At 41.5% G+C, this 14,311-nt stretch overlaps 1 protein-coding gene across 1 annotated transcript in view; it reads left to right on the top strand.

Annotated features, from left to right (window-relative positions):
• Nucleotides 1-2,588: 2,588 nt before the first annotated feature.
• Nucleotides 2,589-14,311, top strand: part of LOC101991382 (cyclin-I) — a 19,449-nt gene continuing 7,726 nt past the window's right edge. Inside the window, exon 1 of the mRNA XM_026785030.1 lies at nucleotides 2,589-3,114. Coding sequence (XP_026640831.1) covers nucleotides 3,040-3,114 — 75 coding nt within the window. The 5' untranslated portion in view covers nucleotides 2,589-3,039. The remainder of the gene's footprint in view (nucleotides 3,115-14,311) is intronic.

Here is a 14,311-nt window from a genome sequence, read left to right as displayed (position 1 = left end):
ACAGGTCCGCACCAGACGGGGGCTCTTAGAGCTGAAAAGAGAAGCGGACACATGGACACATGTTCCAGCCCCAACCCAGAGCTACCAACAATTGACCACCACTTGCAAAGGGAAATTTAAGTTTTCTCCAAAGAAGTCTTAATGGGGAAATACACTAGTCTTCAGGGTAAGCCGCATGCCCAGATCTTTTCTTCTTTATTTTATATATATTCTCTCTCTCCTTTGTATGTATGTTATGGCTTCCAGTTTTATGTTTTTATGGGATTCCTGAGTGTGCAAATGAGTCTGCCTCTGTTTCCTGTGCCTTTGCTTGGGTTCTTTTCTGTTTGTTTTGCCATATTCAGATACGTTAGTTTTTGTTGAATATTATTTTATTGGTATCCCTTAGCCTGTTTGTTTTCTTTTTCTTTCTTTCCTTCCACCCCTCCCCCTTTTCGAGACAGGGTTTCTCTGTGTAGCTCTGGCTGTCTTGAAACTCACTCTGTAAACCAGGCTGGACTTGAACTCACAGAGATCCACCTGCCTGAAGTGGTCACATACCCTTAAGACAGGCTGTCGCTACCCTAACAAAAGGTCAGGATACTGTTCTGCTCCTTTCTTTGTAATTTGGAGGATGCCTTAAAAGAAGTGCTAATTCAGCCTATGTGACAGAGCTAGATACTGACCAGGAAGACCGACAGAAAGCCCAGGCAGTTGTGGATGAGACTAAAAGCCATTCACCTGTTTACCTTGGAGACAGAATGCTAATGATTTCCCCCTCGGGTTATGTTTTGATATATAAGGCTGTTTGGAGAATAAAGAGAGAAATTCTTCAGCACATGAACTCAGGATTTCATGAGGGATCTCTGAGAATCTCCCTCCCAATAAAACCACGTGAGTTGTGTATTTATTCCTGCACCTCCATGCCGGACGGGAGAGAGATAGTTTATGTTGGGGTCTGGTCCAGAGAGATAATTTAGTGTCTGAGCTGACACCGGACCCCAACGGGTCATATAAAATAAAAACCAGGTAACAATACAGAAAAAGCCTGAGGTGGAGACGTGCGGGGCACACATATAACCTACTTGAAATCCTTCCAGAGCTTCCTATTCACCTGTCTCCCGTGGACTCTTCCTCTCTGGCCTCAGCCTTCTCCCAGTCGAGTCTCAGAGGAAGATGAGCCTTTGCACACGTTGCTTCCTTTGCTCGGACTTTCCTTTGCCCAGTGGTTTCAAGTCTCTTCTTACTCACTTCTACAAAGAAACCTTCACGGAGCCCAAACAGCTAAGGGTGTTTCCAAAGCAGCCTGTAATTTTCCATCTTGACACTTCTGCTACTGGCGCCCGTTTATCCAGCCAGTCGTCAGATCTTCTCAATATAACACAGAGATGCAGCGTAAAACAAAGGCTACGAGATTCCTGACATCTATGACCTTCTGTTCTAGGGAGGGGATGGCTGTACAGTACGACAGTGTACTAGGCGTTTTCCAAGCATGATAATTAGTTCCCTGGCTATTCACTGTGCTTAAACTGCACACTCCTTGAAGGCAGGGGCCCGTCTCTGTCTTCAAGCTAATCCCAGTTTTGTAAGAACCTGGTCCACATTTTTTTTCAGTGATGTAAAATGAGTACGTGACTATATAAATGGTTGAGTTCCAGTTTTCCCCTTTCCTAAAGCTATATGCTAAGAGCGTTAGCAAATAGGACCATTTATAAGACAAGCAAAATCTACCGACTGGAGTAAAAAGGACTCCAAGTTAATAAAACACATCTCACATTCGTTAATTACCTAGCGATAAAACGAACCCTGATAAAACAGGATAAAACAGGATCCGTTTTATCACTAGGAATAAAACTTCCTAGACATACTGGTTGGTGACTAGAATTCCCTTGGCACAATGCCAAGGCGTCGGTCGGTAGCGAAATCTACTGTTTTAAAAAGTGGCCTTAAGCACCCAGAATATGATCCTCTTAGTTTTTCTGATTTCTAAAGTGCTTCAGAGTCTCCCAAACACCCACAGACCAGTAAAAAGCCACGCCCATCATCGTCAATATGAAGGGTACAACAGAATTTTTTTTTTTTTTGGCAAAGTAGTAGAGAATGTGATCTTTACACAAAATATCACCAGCCCCGTTCAGGAAGTTCGCTTAGGAGTTCTAGAGACAAGCAGGGTTGGAAAGTACTGGGAGACTCTAGTCTGGACTTAGGCACTCGCCCAGAAACCCTTCCCTGAGGCTAGCGCCCAGGGACGCCTTTCTTTATAGAGGCGCATGCGCAGCACACTCTCCGGCTGCTGCACGCCTCCTCGGCTAACCAAGCCGCTTACGTCACCGCGCGGAAGAAGAAGGGTTCTTCCGCTCCCTAAGATCAACGAGTCCTCGCACCTTTCCTTCTCTTTGTGCACACGAAACGCACTTCCTCCTATCTCACCCATGCCAGCTCCTTCTATAGATCTTCTCCAGAGGTTCAGCTTTGCTCAAAGTCTTCTATGCGTCCGTGGGACACCGGAAGTTGCAGGGAGAACCCTGGTGTTGTTTACAGCCGCGCGCGGACGAGATCAGTCCGCGAGGGCGGAGCTAGGCGGCCGGCGCTTTTTGCTCGCCCCTCCCTCCCCAGTCTTCCCCGCGAGCGGACGCGCCAGCGCCTCTGTCTCGCTTTTTCTTATTTTCTCCCCTTTCCCCTTTTCTTTTCTTTTTTTCCCCCTTCCCCCCCTTCCACCATTTCCCCTCGGAGGCGCTTCCCCCGGGCAGGGGCAGAGCCGGCCTCACCCCGCGCCTCTCCCCGGCCCCCGCCGCCCTATGGCGAGAGGGCGCCCCCTCCTCACCCGGGCACCAGCGGCGGCGGTCGGAGGAGTGGGACCGGCGGCGGCGGCCTCGGGCCCAGGGTCATCATGGAATTAGTTCGCTGACTGACCCTTCGGCCGCAGCCGTGCGTCCCGCCCGAGTGCCCGCGCCCGCCGGCCCGGTTCGCCCTCTTCTCCCTCCTCAGTCGGCCCGGCCCTTGGTCCCGCGCGCCCCGCTGCCGCGCGCCGAGGATCATGAGGTGGTAACGGGTCCCCGGATGACCCCGCGTCACCACTGTGAGGCCTACAGCTCTGCCGGGGAGGAGGAGGAGGAGGAAGAGGAGGAGAAGAAGGTGAGGGCGGCGGCGCGGCCACCGTGCGCGCCACCGGAGGGGGAGCTCGCGGGGGCGCGCGCCGCTCCTCTAGGACCGGTCCTTCTGTGGGCCTTATCTGGGCACCTTGGGGGACGCTCCCCCCTCCCCCCCCCGACACCTCTGGCCGTGCAGGGTGGGATTTCTTTCAGCCCGGTGTTTCTGTCCCCCAAGTAACTTGTAGCCACAGTGCGTTATCGACTGTGGTGCCAGTTAACAGACTCCGCGAGCCAGGCTAATAAAGAAGCGGACACACCCCCCGCCCTTCGGGACTACCGATCCCGCGGGGCCGCACGAAGATAATATACGGGGCAAAGCAGAGTGAATGCGGGAGGCGGGAGGATAACGTTACCTAGGGCTTGGGTTGGTGGAGGATACTAGAAGGCGTCGTAAAGGACAGAAAAATGCCGAATTTTTAAAGAGCTCAGTGCCCTCTGCTACCGGCTCCACCGCAGATCTTTTAGACAGAAGCTGAACATTGTGGTAAAGTAGCGGGACGTGTCAGGTAGATGGGTCAACTGGAGATCGTAGAATAGCAAAGTAAAATACTTCTACTTCACCCTCACGGAGGAGCCATTGAGCATTTGAACAGCAGCTCGTATAGCTAGCAAGTCTCAGGACCGCGAGGGCTACCTTAGTGAGACCCTGCCTTTTTTTTTTTTTTTAGGAGGGAGGGGTCAAGATTAGCAGCGAAGAGTTTGTACTTCTTTAGAAATGAAGAGCACTCAACTTACCAGTATGTGCTTGTTCATCTTTAAATGGAGGATTATCTAGGTCAAAATAGCTGGCCAAATAGCAAACCATCGCGGGTTGATTTATAAGCACCTGACAAGTGTAAGCTGCTATTTATTGGGCACGGTGCTAAATTCTGGAAACTGTTAGTGGCCAAGAATCTCGTGATTAGTTGAAAAAGCAGTGGTCGTAGTTAAATGCAAAGGTAGGATTATGTCCAGGCGCTGGTAAAGGAAGGTGGGGTGTGCCTGCACAAATCCAAAACGTGATGCTAATACATTGAGAGCAAATTTAGCGGGAGGAATTGGAGCTGCAGAAGGCTCTGCAAGTCGGATGAACAATGGATGACATGAATCACCCATGACCCAGTATTTCTGGTGTATACAGTAAGGAGGGGATAGCAGATAAGATAATCCCTGTTCAGAAAAGGAAGAACTGGACTCCAACAGTCCGCACAGGGTTAATAATAGAGTTGGTGTTGTGATTACCTTACTAGGAGTGCAAAAATGCCTTTTCCGAATTATACTCATTTTTTGTCTTTGTATGTGGCACATATTAGGACCTTTTATTCCTAAGGCTCAGTATCTCCTATGAGTAGGAGTATTCTCTTACAGAGTTACAGTACAGTTTTAAATTTTAGTAAATTAATTTTGATGCATATAGACTAACTTATAGTCAACATTCCATTTATCTCCTTAATCTAGTAGTGTCATTTAAAATATACCTTTTCTTACTCAATACAGGAGCCAGTTCAGTTAGAAGTACATTTAAACTGTACCTCTTTATACTAATTCTCAATTGAGTTCGTTGTTTCTCCTTTTCATCACATTGTTCCAGTAATTAAATAATTATCTGAATAGCCCAAGCTGACCTTAAAGTTGCAATGTAGCTAAGGATGACTTTGAACTTCTCATCCTCTTGTCTCTATCTCCCAAGTTTGCAAGTGTGCACCACCAGACCTGGTTTATAGTGTGGGATTTGTTTTTGTTTTATGTTTAAGGAAATATTCTCTTTTCTTTGTTCTTTGTTTTTGTTTGTTTTGAGACAGGGTTTGTCCGTAGCTTCGGAACCTGTCCTGGAACTAGCTCTTGTGGACCTGGCTGGTCTTTAACTCACAGAGATTCGCCTGCCTCTGCCTCCCAAGCACTGGGATTAAAGGTGTGTGCCACCACTACCTGCCATTTTTGTTTTCTTTTTCTAAGACCAGCTCTTGCTGTACAGCACAGGTCCTCGGAAGTGCTGAGAGTACATTCACCACCACATGTGATTTAGGTTATCTTTTTAGGTGGAGGTTAAGCAGATGATTTGGAATATTTTAATATAGGCATTTTCAGGAATTAAACTTCCCCTTAATGCCCACAGCTTTCTTTGCATCTTATAAGTTTTCTGTCTTTATTTTTCACTCATCTAAAAATATTTTCTGTTTTTCACTTGATAACATCTGAACATTTTACTGAAGGCCTTAATTACACATAGGATAACAATCCCTTAAATCAGTCTTGTTCCCCCTTACATAACTTAAAATGGTTAATGTAATATTTAATATGTTTAAATGATAAATAAAAGGAATGGCCCTTAGTAGTTTTACTTTATTTTTAGAGAGAAGGTTTGGGACAACTATTGCTAAGAATTTCAAATAAAAAGTCGGTGGTTTTAGAATTTCAGATTTAAAGTGAGGATGTTTTATATAATATTACTGCTAGCTTAAACATATGGCATTTTAAAGAGCTATAAAATCCTATACTGCCTCATAACATTCTTATTTTGTTTTATAAATTATTTAATAAATGCTAACATTTATAAATGTGTATATTGTACTTATTCTGTAATTAAGCAATGAACATTATTTATATTTGATTTTACTAGGTAGCCACATCAAGCTGGGTGACAGGCAGATCCAAAGGGATATCATGAAGTTTCCAGGACCTTTGGAAAACCAGAGATTGTCATTCCTATTGGAAAGGGCAATCTCCAGGGAAGCCCAGATGTGGAAGGTCAATGTGCCGAAAATGAGTACAAATCAGGTAATTTCTCTTAAAACAAGTGTTTTATTAGAAATGCATTATCCTAATGCTTCATGGGGAATATTTGTATTATTACATATGTTCTCAGCTGGGTGGGGGGGCCCTACTTACAATCCTAGCACTTAAGACAAGTTCAAGGTCAGTGTTAGTTGGAGGCTCGCCTGAGCTACACAAGACCTTGCAAAGACAAGGAAAAACATTCTTTAAGAAGATGGTGGCGCACGCCTTTAATCCCAGCACTTCGGAGGCAGAGGCAGGCGGATCTCTGTGAGTTCGAGACCAGCCTGGTCTACAGAGCTAGTTCCAGGACAGGCTCCAAAGCCACAGAGAAACCCTGTCTCGAAAAAAAAAAAAAGAAAAGAAACATCTTTCTGAATAAAGTAAGATAAAACTTTTGATTTACGTGAGTTACTGGTAATTACATGCATTCATTTTCCTTGTAGACTAATTCAGTAGTAAGCTGTTTCTAGAGGGACATCTTTACCTCTTTGTCAGTATTTATAAGGAGTTGAAGTGAGTTATTAAGGTCAGGGCAGTGTTGTAAGTCTTTAAGAAATAGTAAGGTGAACTCTTTGCTATTGTCTATACACTTTCTCCTTCAGACATTTTTGTACTTTAATCATATTCTGGTGTGTAAGACTTATACATGTTTGTATCTCTAGTACCTAATAAGGTGCTTGGGGTTTAGAAGAGTGGCTAGGAAAGTTTTAATATGTGATGAAATGACAAATATTGCTGTTACAGGTTATCTTAGCTTTATAGACTTCTGAAGTCTTTCTACTTTTAACTCTTCCTACAACCTGAAAAAAATCTTTTTTGCATCTGCTGTTTGTCAGTTTGCATGTTGAAGACTAGTTGATTTTGAATAAGTACTGTCTATGATAGGAATGCTTAGGCATGATCATTTGATTCTCTTAAGTATAGTCAGTCCTATGTTGTTCGGGACTTCGGTAATATTCGAATAGTAGTTACAATTTGAGTCTTTTCTTGAGGCAGTCTCTTATACTTTTCCATTCCATTCTATTTTTTTTTTGGTTTTTCGAGACAGGGTTTCTCTGTGGTTTTGGAGCCTGTCCTGGAACTAGCTCTTGTAGACCAGGATGGTCTCGAACTCACAGAGATCCGCCTGCCTCTGCCTCCCAAGTACTGGGATTAAAGGCGTGCGCCACCACCGCCCGGCTTCATTCTATTTTAGTATGAATGTATGGCTTAGATTTCTTTAAATGTTTATTGAATATTTGCTATAATTCCAGGTACAATTGTACATATTGAAGATATGAATGGAGAAAACTTTGAATTTCTTGACTGTTGGGACTCAAAGCCTTCCAGCAGAGTTTAAAAAGAACTCTCCCTTTTCTCCTCTATCTCCTTAAGTCAGTATGCAGCTAACCATAATAACCATTGGCAGCATAGCTGTAAAGGTGATACTTTAAATTTCTGAATTACCACTTTACCTGGTCTATTCTGTAGCCGAGTTAATGGGTGTCATTTGAGGTAACAGAGAACAAGACAGGCTCGAAACTTATAAGGTGGACCTACTTCTTTTTCCTTCCCTGAAGCTTTTTAAACAGGACAACTACAACATAATTTAAACTATTTGTAATATGGTCACAAAAAGATATAAAGTATGGTATGTCTTACAAATTCATATAGCTAAAGTCAATCCTCAAGTCTTAGACTAATATGTAAGTTTTCCAGATTGAATAATCATGAGTTATAATAATGGATCTCTTTCATTGTAACATTTCTATATTATCTCTAATATTCCCTTATCAAATAATCTACAAACTAAAGGATGTTTAGTTTGTTAAAAGATGAGTAAAATTCTTCAGCCAAGTAGTTTAGTTTATAAAAATTCTGGGACATGTAAGATAAAATATTAACATTTATTATTTTATATGTGTGGGTACTGCAGTGTTTATGTGGAAGTTGATTTTCTCCCTCCTCTGGGATCCAACAAAGCTTGCTAGCTCCCTCTACCTACTGAGCCGTCCTGCTGTCCCTGATAACAAATCTCATGTGTGTTGCCAAGGCAGACGTGACTGTTGGGAGGAGCAGGGTGGGTAGAGGGCTGAGAACTTCTAAGAAAACACAAAATGGAGTCAGACCAGGAGGGCATTCGTCAAGGACTTTCTTTAGTAATGCCAAGTAGTTCTATTTAATACTTTAAACTTAGAGTGGGCTTAATCTGATGGGAATAGGAGAGGATATGGGTTTAGGCTTTTGAGCAATGTAATTCCTGGTCGTGGGCTGGCCTTTCTACTGTTACTTACTTTTAAGTGCTGATAAAAATAGAAAAATTTTAGAGTTTCCTTTTGTGCTGCTTGCTTCTGCTTTCTTTTACTTCCCTTTCCTTGTCTCCTGTGAGTGCAAGGCCATTCTTACAGCTGTTTTTCATTTTAGACCAACATCCCTCCACCCCCCACCCCTGGATTTGAGCAAAATGTGGTCAGGCAAGAAAATAATCCTGTTACACCTGTGACTCCCATCCCTGTCTGTACTTCCCTCGTGAGAACACAGTATAATTTCCTGGTGATTCCACTGCATTTCTTGGTGGTGATGTTGCATCATTATTTTCTGACATACAGTAGACTCCCATGAAACATTTATTACTTTCTGATGATGTTTTGAGTCGGAGTCTCTTGTAGCCTAGGCTGTCCTCAGACTTGCTTTGCCAGTGAATGCTAGCCTTTAGTTTCCTGATCCTCCTCTGTCTACCAGCGAGTACTGGATTTTTCAGGTATGTTTTTAGCACACTCAGAGTTAAACCTTTAAATAAATTATTAAATGAATTTAAATAAATATGGCTTCTTTATAATTTATTTAAGCAGTGGTCTATTATGTGTTCTTGGTACTTACAGAAAAGTTCTATACAATAGTTGAAGTTTTTTATAGTTGCATTAAATAAATTTAGGAAAAAATTGAAAACTGACCTTTTCAGATAGTCTGCATTTATTTTTGCTAAAGTGCTTTCGATTGCAAAAAAAAAAAAGTCCTGTTACAAACTTTAAAGTGGTTTTTATTAGAATTTTTGAACACTAAGGAATCAAAGGCCATCTGATTATATGGTTCCAAAAGCAGGATTTATGCTAAGGACAGCTGAAACACAGGTTTACACGAACTACTTGGAGACTAAATAGATCAGAATTACCTAAACTTTCTTAAAAATTGGAGTTTTCAGCTGGGGGTGGTGGAGCATTCCTCTAACCCCAGCACTTCGGAGGCCGAGGCAGTAGGATTTCTGAAAGTTCCAGGCTAGTGGTCTAAGAATAACGCTCAAAAGGGACAAGGGATCATTTTAGTCCTCACATCCAGACCTTTTGAGTTCTAGTAACAACTGTTGGATTGTGTAACTTTATTACTGTTTGTGAATAGGATATGCTACACCCTGCATGTGGAAGTCCAAGGACCGGTTGTGGAATCAGTTCTTTGCTTCTCTCACTGGAGTTCCAGGAGTTAAACTTATGTCAGTCAAGCTTACATGGCTTGATGCCCTTCCTTAGCCTTACTGACTCTAGAATTGTATTTCAGAACTGTTTCCTACTTGTGTTTGTATGCGTTAAGTTTGGAAGCAGATATAATCTAACTGTACAGTAAAAGGATCATTTTGTTTAACATCTCTGATAATGTAGTTGTGTTCCTTTGTCCATTCTATCTTAGAAAAGCTCTACTTTCTAATTATTACGAGGCTTTTCCTAAATTTAACCTCAGAAATACGCCTAGTGGGTTTGAGGAGATGGTTCAGCTGGTAGTGTTTGCCTCCTAAGCTCGAGAAACCGAGTTTGATTCCCTAGAATCCATGTAAAAACGCTTGGTGTGGTGGCTCACACTTGTCCCAGCACTAATGTGGCTAAAAAGATGACTTTCTGGAAGGAAAACCTAGCTTAAATATGTAAAGGACCATCATTGAAACTACAGATTTACTCTACATTACTTAAAATTACTAGCATTTTTTCTTTTACCTGTAATATGTTTAGATGCATAATTTTTTTTGTTATGTAATTTAATTTTTCTTTGCATTTATCTACTTAGGATATGGGCACACACTTGTGTGTATACCATGGCATTTGAGTGGGCTTTGTTCTTTACTTCTATGATATGGGTCTTGGGGGTTAAACTTGAGTTTCCAGGGTTGCCAGCATGTATGTTCCTTTACTCTTTGGGCTATCTCTCTGGTTCCTAGACTTAACAGAATTTTTCAAGGCTACAAATATAGCTGACCAATCATATGTAATTTTTGTTAGATGCACACTTGAGTCTTTAATTTATACTTACTATTTTTCAATTTTAGTCCTTTGGTTGTATTTAGTAGCAAAATTCATCTTTGTCTGTTACTGGGTATGTGTTTTCTCTGAAACAAAGGAGGCTTTGTAAGACTCCTTGAAGTTAAAGGGGTTTGTGAGTCACCTGATGTGGATGCTGAAATCAAGTCCTCTAATAGAGCAGTTAACCACTAAGCCATCTCTCTAGCACCCCCCATGATATCATGTGTAAGAAGTCATTTATTCTGATAAAGATATTTCTTCCACTTGCCTGCTTTCCTCTCTTGGCTTTTAGTTTGTTTACTTAGGATTTTGTTGGATAAATTTTGATTTGACACTGAACATTATATTATTTTAAAGATGGTTTGCCTTAGTTATTTTATCTTTGTGGTGCTGGAAAGTCAAAGCAGAAGGTTCTGCTTCCTTAGCAAGCACTGCTGTTGTATCACATTCCAAACCTGTTGTAGAGAGTTCAGTCTTCCCTCTGGTGGACAAACTGAATTGGGACCAGTCACTGTAGTCCAAGGAAAGATCGTAGTTAAGGCTGATTGAGGGCTGGACTTCAGTTGAATGTGATTTCTTTACCTGTTATTAAAAATGAATCTGTGTGTGTGTGTGTGTGTGTGTGTGTGTGTGTCTAAGTTTTTAGATCTCTATACTATCCATTTTTAGGATTTCATTCAGGAAATGTCTAAGAGGAAAGTCTTAGAGTTTGCATATAAAATGTCTCCCACAGATTCCATGTATAGAAACCTAGGTCCCCAACTGGTGGCACCATTTTCACAGGTGCTGGAAACTTCAGGAGATGGGGCCTCACTGGAGCCAGACCTTGGTGGAATTTGTCCCCAGCCTCTTCCTCCCTTTGTTTGCCTTCTTCCTCTTTCCCCCTTTTGCTGGAATATCCTGTCTTGTCCTTTTTATTTATTTTCTACCTCCTTCCTTCTCTCCCCTCTTCCGCAAATGCTACCACTATTGAAATCTCTGAAACAGTAAGGCACAATAAGTCTTCCCTCCTTGTATATGGTTCTGCCAAGTACATGGGTCATAGCTCTGAGAAAAACTAATACCATCAGCCAAGTGGGTTTTTCCCCTTGAGATTTCTGACCTCCAACTTCCACTAGTTCCCTCATTCTGTAACTCTCCTAAATGCTCTACCAGTTTACTCTTAGCTGCTTGCCCGTGTCTTAGAATGCTGATGTCACTTCATTATTCCTCTCCAGAGTCATGCTTCTTCAGAACCTGGTTGTTAGAGCAGTGCAGTAACTTAAAAAAAAAAAATACCCAGTGTTTTGAAATGTGTGTGTGTGTGTGTGTGTGTGTGTGTGTGTGTGTGTGAGACAAAGTAAAATAGAGAAAGGAGTATTTCTTCTAGAAGGAGCAATAAATCATGGAAGCAGGGATGTAAAATAATATAAGGAAGAATTAGAGTCCTAAGTACAGTTAACAGTATGAAGGTTAAGGCAGAAAGTGACATGTGTCCCTTGTATTCGTCTTTTATATTTGTTTAAAGTCAAGTTACCAGATAAGAATATAGTTTGCTCTTAGGGAATGTTATTTCTCCCTCTTGATTATGTGTCTGACATGGCAGGATAGTTAGTAAGCTCCTGTTTCTTGTGTCTTCCGATTATTGTTCCTTTTCTCTCGAAAGAGCCCATTAACTGCATCAGATGGTATTGCTACCTCTCTAGTGACTTTGTTTATTGTTGGTTTATTTGGATGGCTGAATTTTCCTTAAGTGCACAACTTCTTAATTAGAAGAAACTACCTTTACTTCTCAGAGATCTTTAGGAAACAGAGCTAGATTTTATTAGTAGCACCATGGGGCTCTGAAAATACAGGAAATTGTGTAATTAAGGACCTTGCCAACTGATAGTTAATCCAGTTCCTAACTGTAAGGCTGTACTGATGTCCTCTCACATAAAGAAGCCATAGCTCTAGACAGTGGTGTTTTGTCAAAGGTTTGATCCAACTCACTTTATTGATAGCCTGACTCTAGGCTCTAGGTGTAGTTCTATTGTTGGACTGCTTGTCTAGCCTACGTGAAGCACTGCATAAACCAGGTGTGGTGGTGCATACCTGTAATTCCAGTAGTGGAAGCAGGGGAATCATCCTTGGGTACATAGCAAGTTTGAGGTGAGCCTGGATTTCATGAGACCCTGTCTTTTAAAGAAAAAAATTTTGACTCCATTTTTCTGTCAAACTGGCAAAAGTCTGCAGGACATAAATTTATCTGCTACTCTATGCAATAAGAATGTTCAGGCTGACAGCTTTATTTTCAAAACTGCCTTAAGTTCTTTATTTGTTTGATTATAGAATTGTAGGATTGATTCTCTGGGCAACAGTCCCTGGTTCTCTACCCACCTTATTCTTGTTTGCTCTTCAGCAGAGCTTAACTATGTTACTGCCTTGAGTTTGAAATCATTTTTATCCTCCATAGCAAAGTCCATGGGCTTAAACATCAAAATTCCTGTATTTTGTAGCACAGAGGACTCCCTCACCTCATTTTTTAAAATTATTTATTTATTATGTATTCAGTGTTCTGTCTGCATGTATACCTGCCCACCAGAAGAGGGCACCAGGTCTCATAGATGGTTGTGAGCCTCCATGTGGTTGCTGGGAATTGAGCTCACAACCTCTGGAAGAACAGCCAGTGCTTGTAACCTCTGATCTATCTCTTCAGCCCCTCACCTCATTTTTTAAGATATGAGTTAGTTGCTGTTTCTTCTAAGAAGATTTATTATACTCCCACACAGGGCCAGGTGTCCCTAGAGCACCATATGTAACTCTGGCTTAATACCATTTAATGATCTGCTTAGCTATAAGACTTAGGTAACTTTCACTCACCAACTTCGTAGTGAGTTGTGAATAAAACATATTGTAAATTATTAGTATTTCTATTCATCATTGTGATGTTGTTCCTAAAGGGTTGACCAGAAGGTAAGTGTATGTTAATTCTCCACTAAAAATACCAATTATAACTGAGTTTGGAGCTAGATGTAAGAATTAAACAAGTGTGTCAGTTGGTTTGGTAATGTAGAAGAACACTTTGCCATCTCAAAACTGACGGAAGTGACAGCAGGTAGAGGAGGAGGACCAGAATGAGAGGAGCCAGCGGAGGCAGCCGCACGGACTTCAATGAGCAAGTCATTCCTAGTAAAACTAGAGGAAGCAAAAAACAATAACGTAGTTCTAGCTGTGATTCTTACTTGAGGAGCTGCACTCTACAGAGACCATCATTGAATATTTTAATAGATGTTAGGTAATTTTGTAGGATAAAAGAATTAGCTTAGGTTGACAGCAGTCAGGTAAAGTATTTTTCATTGTACTGTACTTCATAAAGAAAGATGAGTTAGCATAAGTCAGGGCTTGACTATATTTTGTAGGATGATCCTTTATTGGAAACACTATTCCAGTTTGGTACTTCATTGTGTTTACATGGCAGTTTGTGGTATATGAGGGGCTGGGGCATATGGCTCTGTTGGTAAAGTTTGTCTCCTCATATGAAGCCCTAGAATCCCAAGAATTACATAAACTCGGTGTGGTGGTGCACCTCTGTGTCCCAGCACTTGAGAGGTGGATCTGAACTTTAAGGTCACCCTCAACTACACAGTGAGCTTGAGATAAACGGGCTAATCTGGCCCTGTAAGTAGTCCTCAAAAGGACGGCTTAGCATCAGGAGTACACTGATTGTTTAGTAGTGACTGAAACTCAAATAAAAGTAAAATAATCCCTACTGTTTTAAAGTGTATTTAACCTTTTAAAACATAGACCTTTACTCAGAAGTTCAAAATAGTATTTAGGGAAATTAAGATGATTGTTTTGTTTTTAGTGAATTAATCCTTCTGCTTGATAGTCCATTTATATTTCCTAAGATAAGCTAATGAGTGGTATTTCCTCACTCAGAAAGAGTTGAGAAAATTCAAAATTATCAATTAGTAATAATTTACCTAAATTTTAAAATGTTGTGTTTCCTGAATATCTGAACTTAATTCAATCTGTAGATACTTGGTGAAATGAATTGTGAAGATTTTAATAAAGTAAATTATAGCACTCGGGAGGCAAAGGCAGGCGGATCTCTGTGAGTTCGAGACCAGCCTGGTCTACAAGAGATAGTTCCAGGACAGGCTCCAAAACCACAGAGAAACCCTGTCTCGAAAAACC

This window comes from Microtus ochrogaster, linkage group LG1, assembly GCF_000317375.1.
Source record: "Microtus ochrogaster isolate Prairie Vole_2 linkage group LG1, MicOch1.0, whole genome shotgun sequence".
Taxonomy (NCBI): domain Eukaryota; kingdom Metazoa; phylum Chordata; class Mammalia; order Rodentia; family Cricetidae; genus Microtus; species Microtus ochrogaster.
This window is presented reverse-complemented; position numbering and strand designations above follow the sequence as displayed.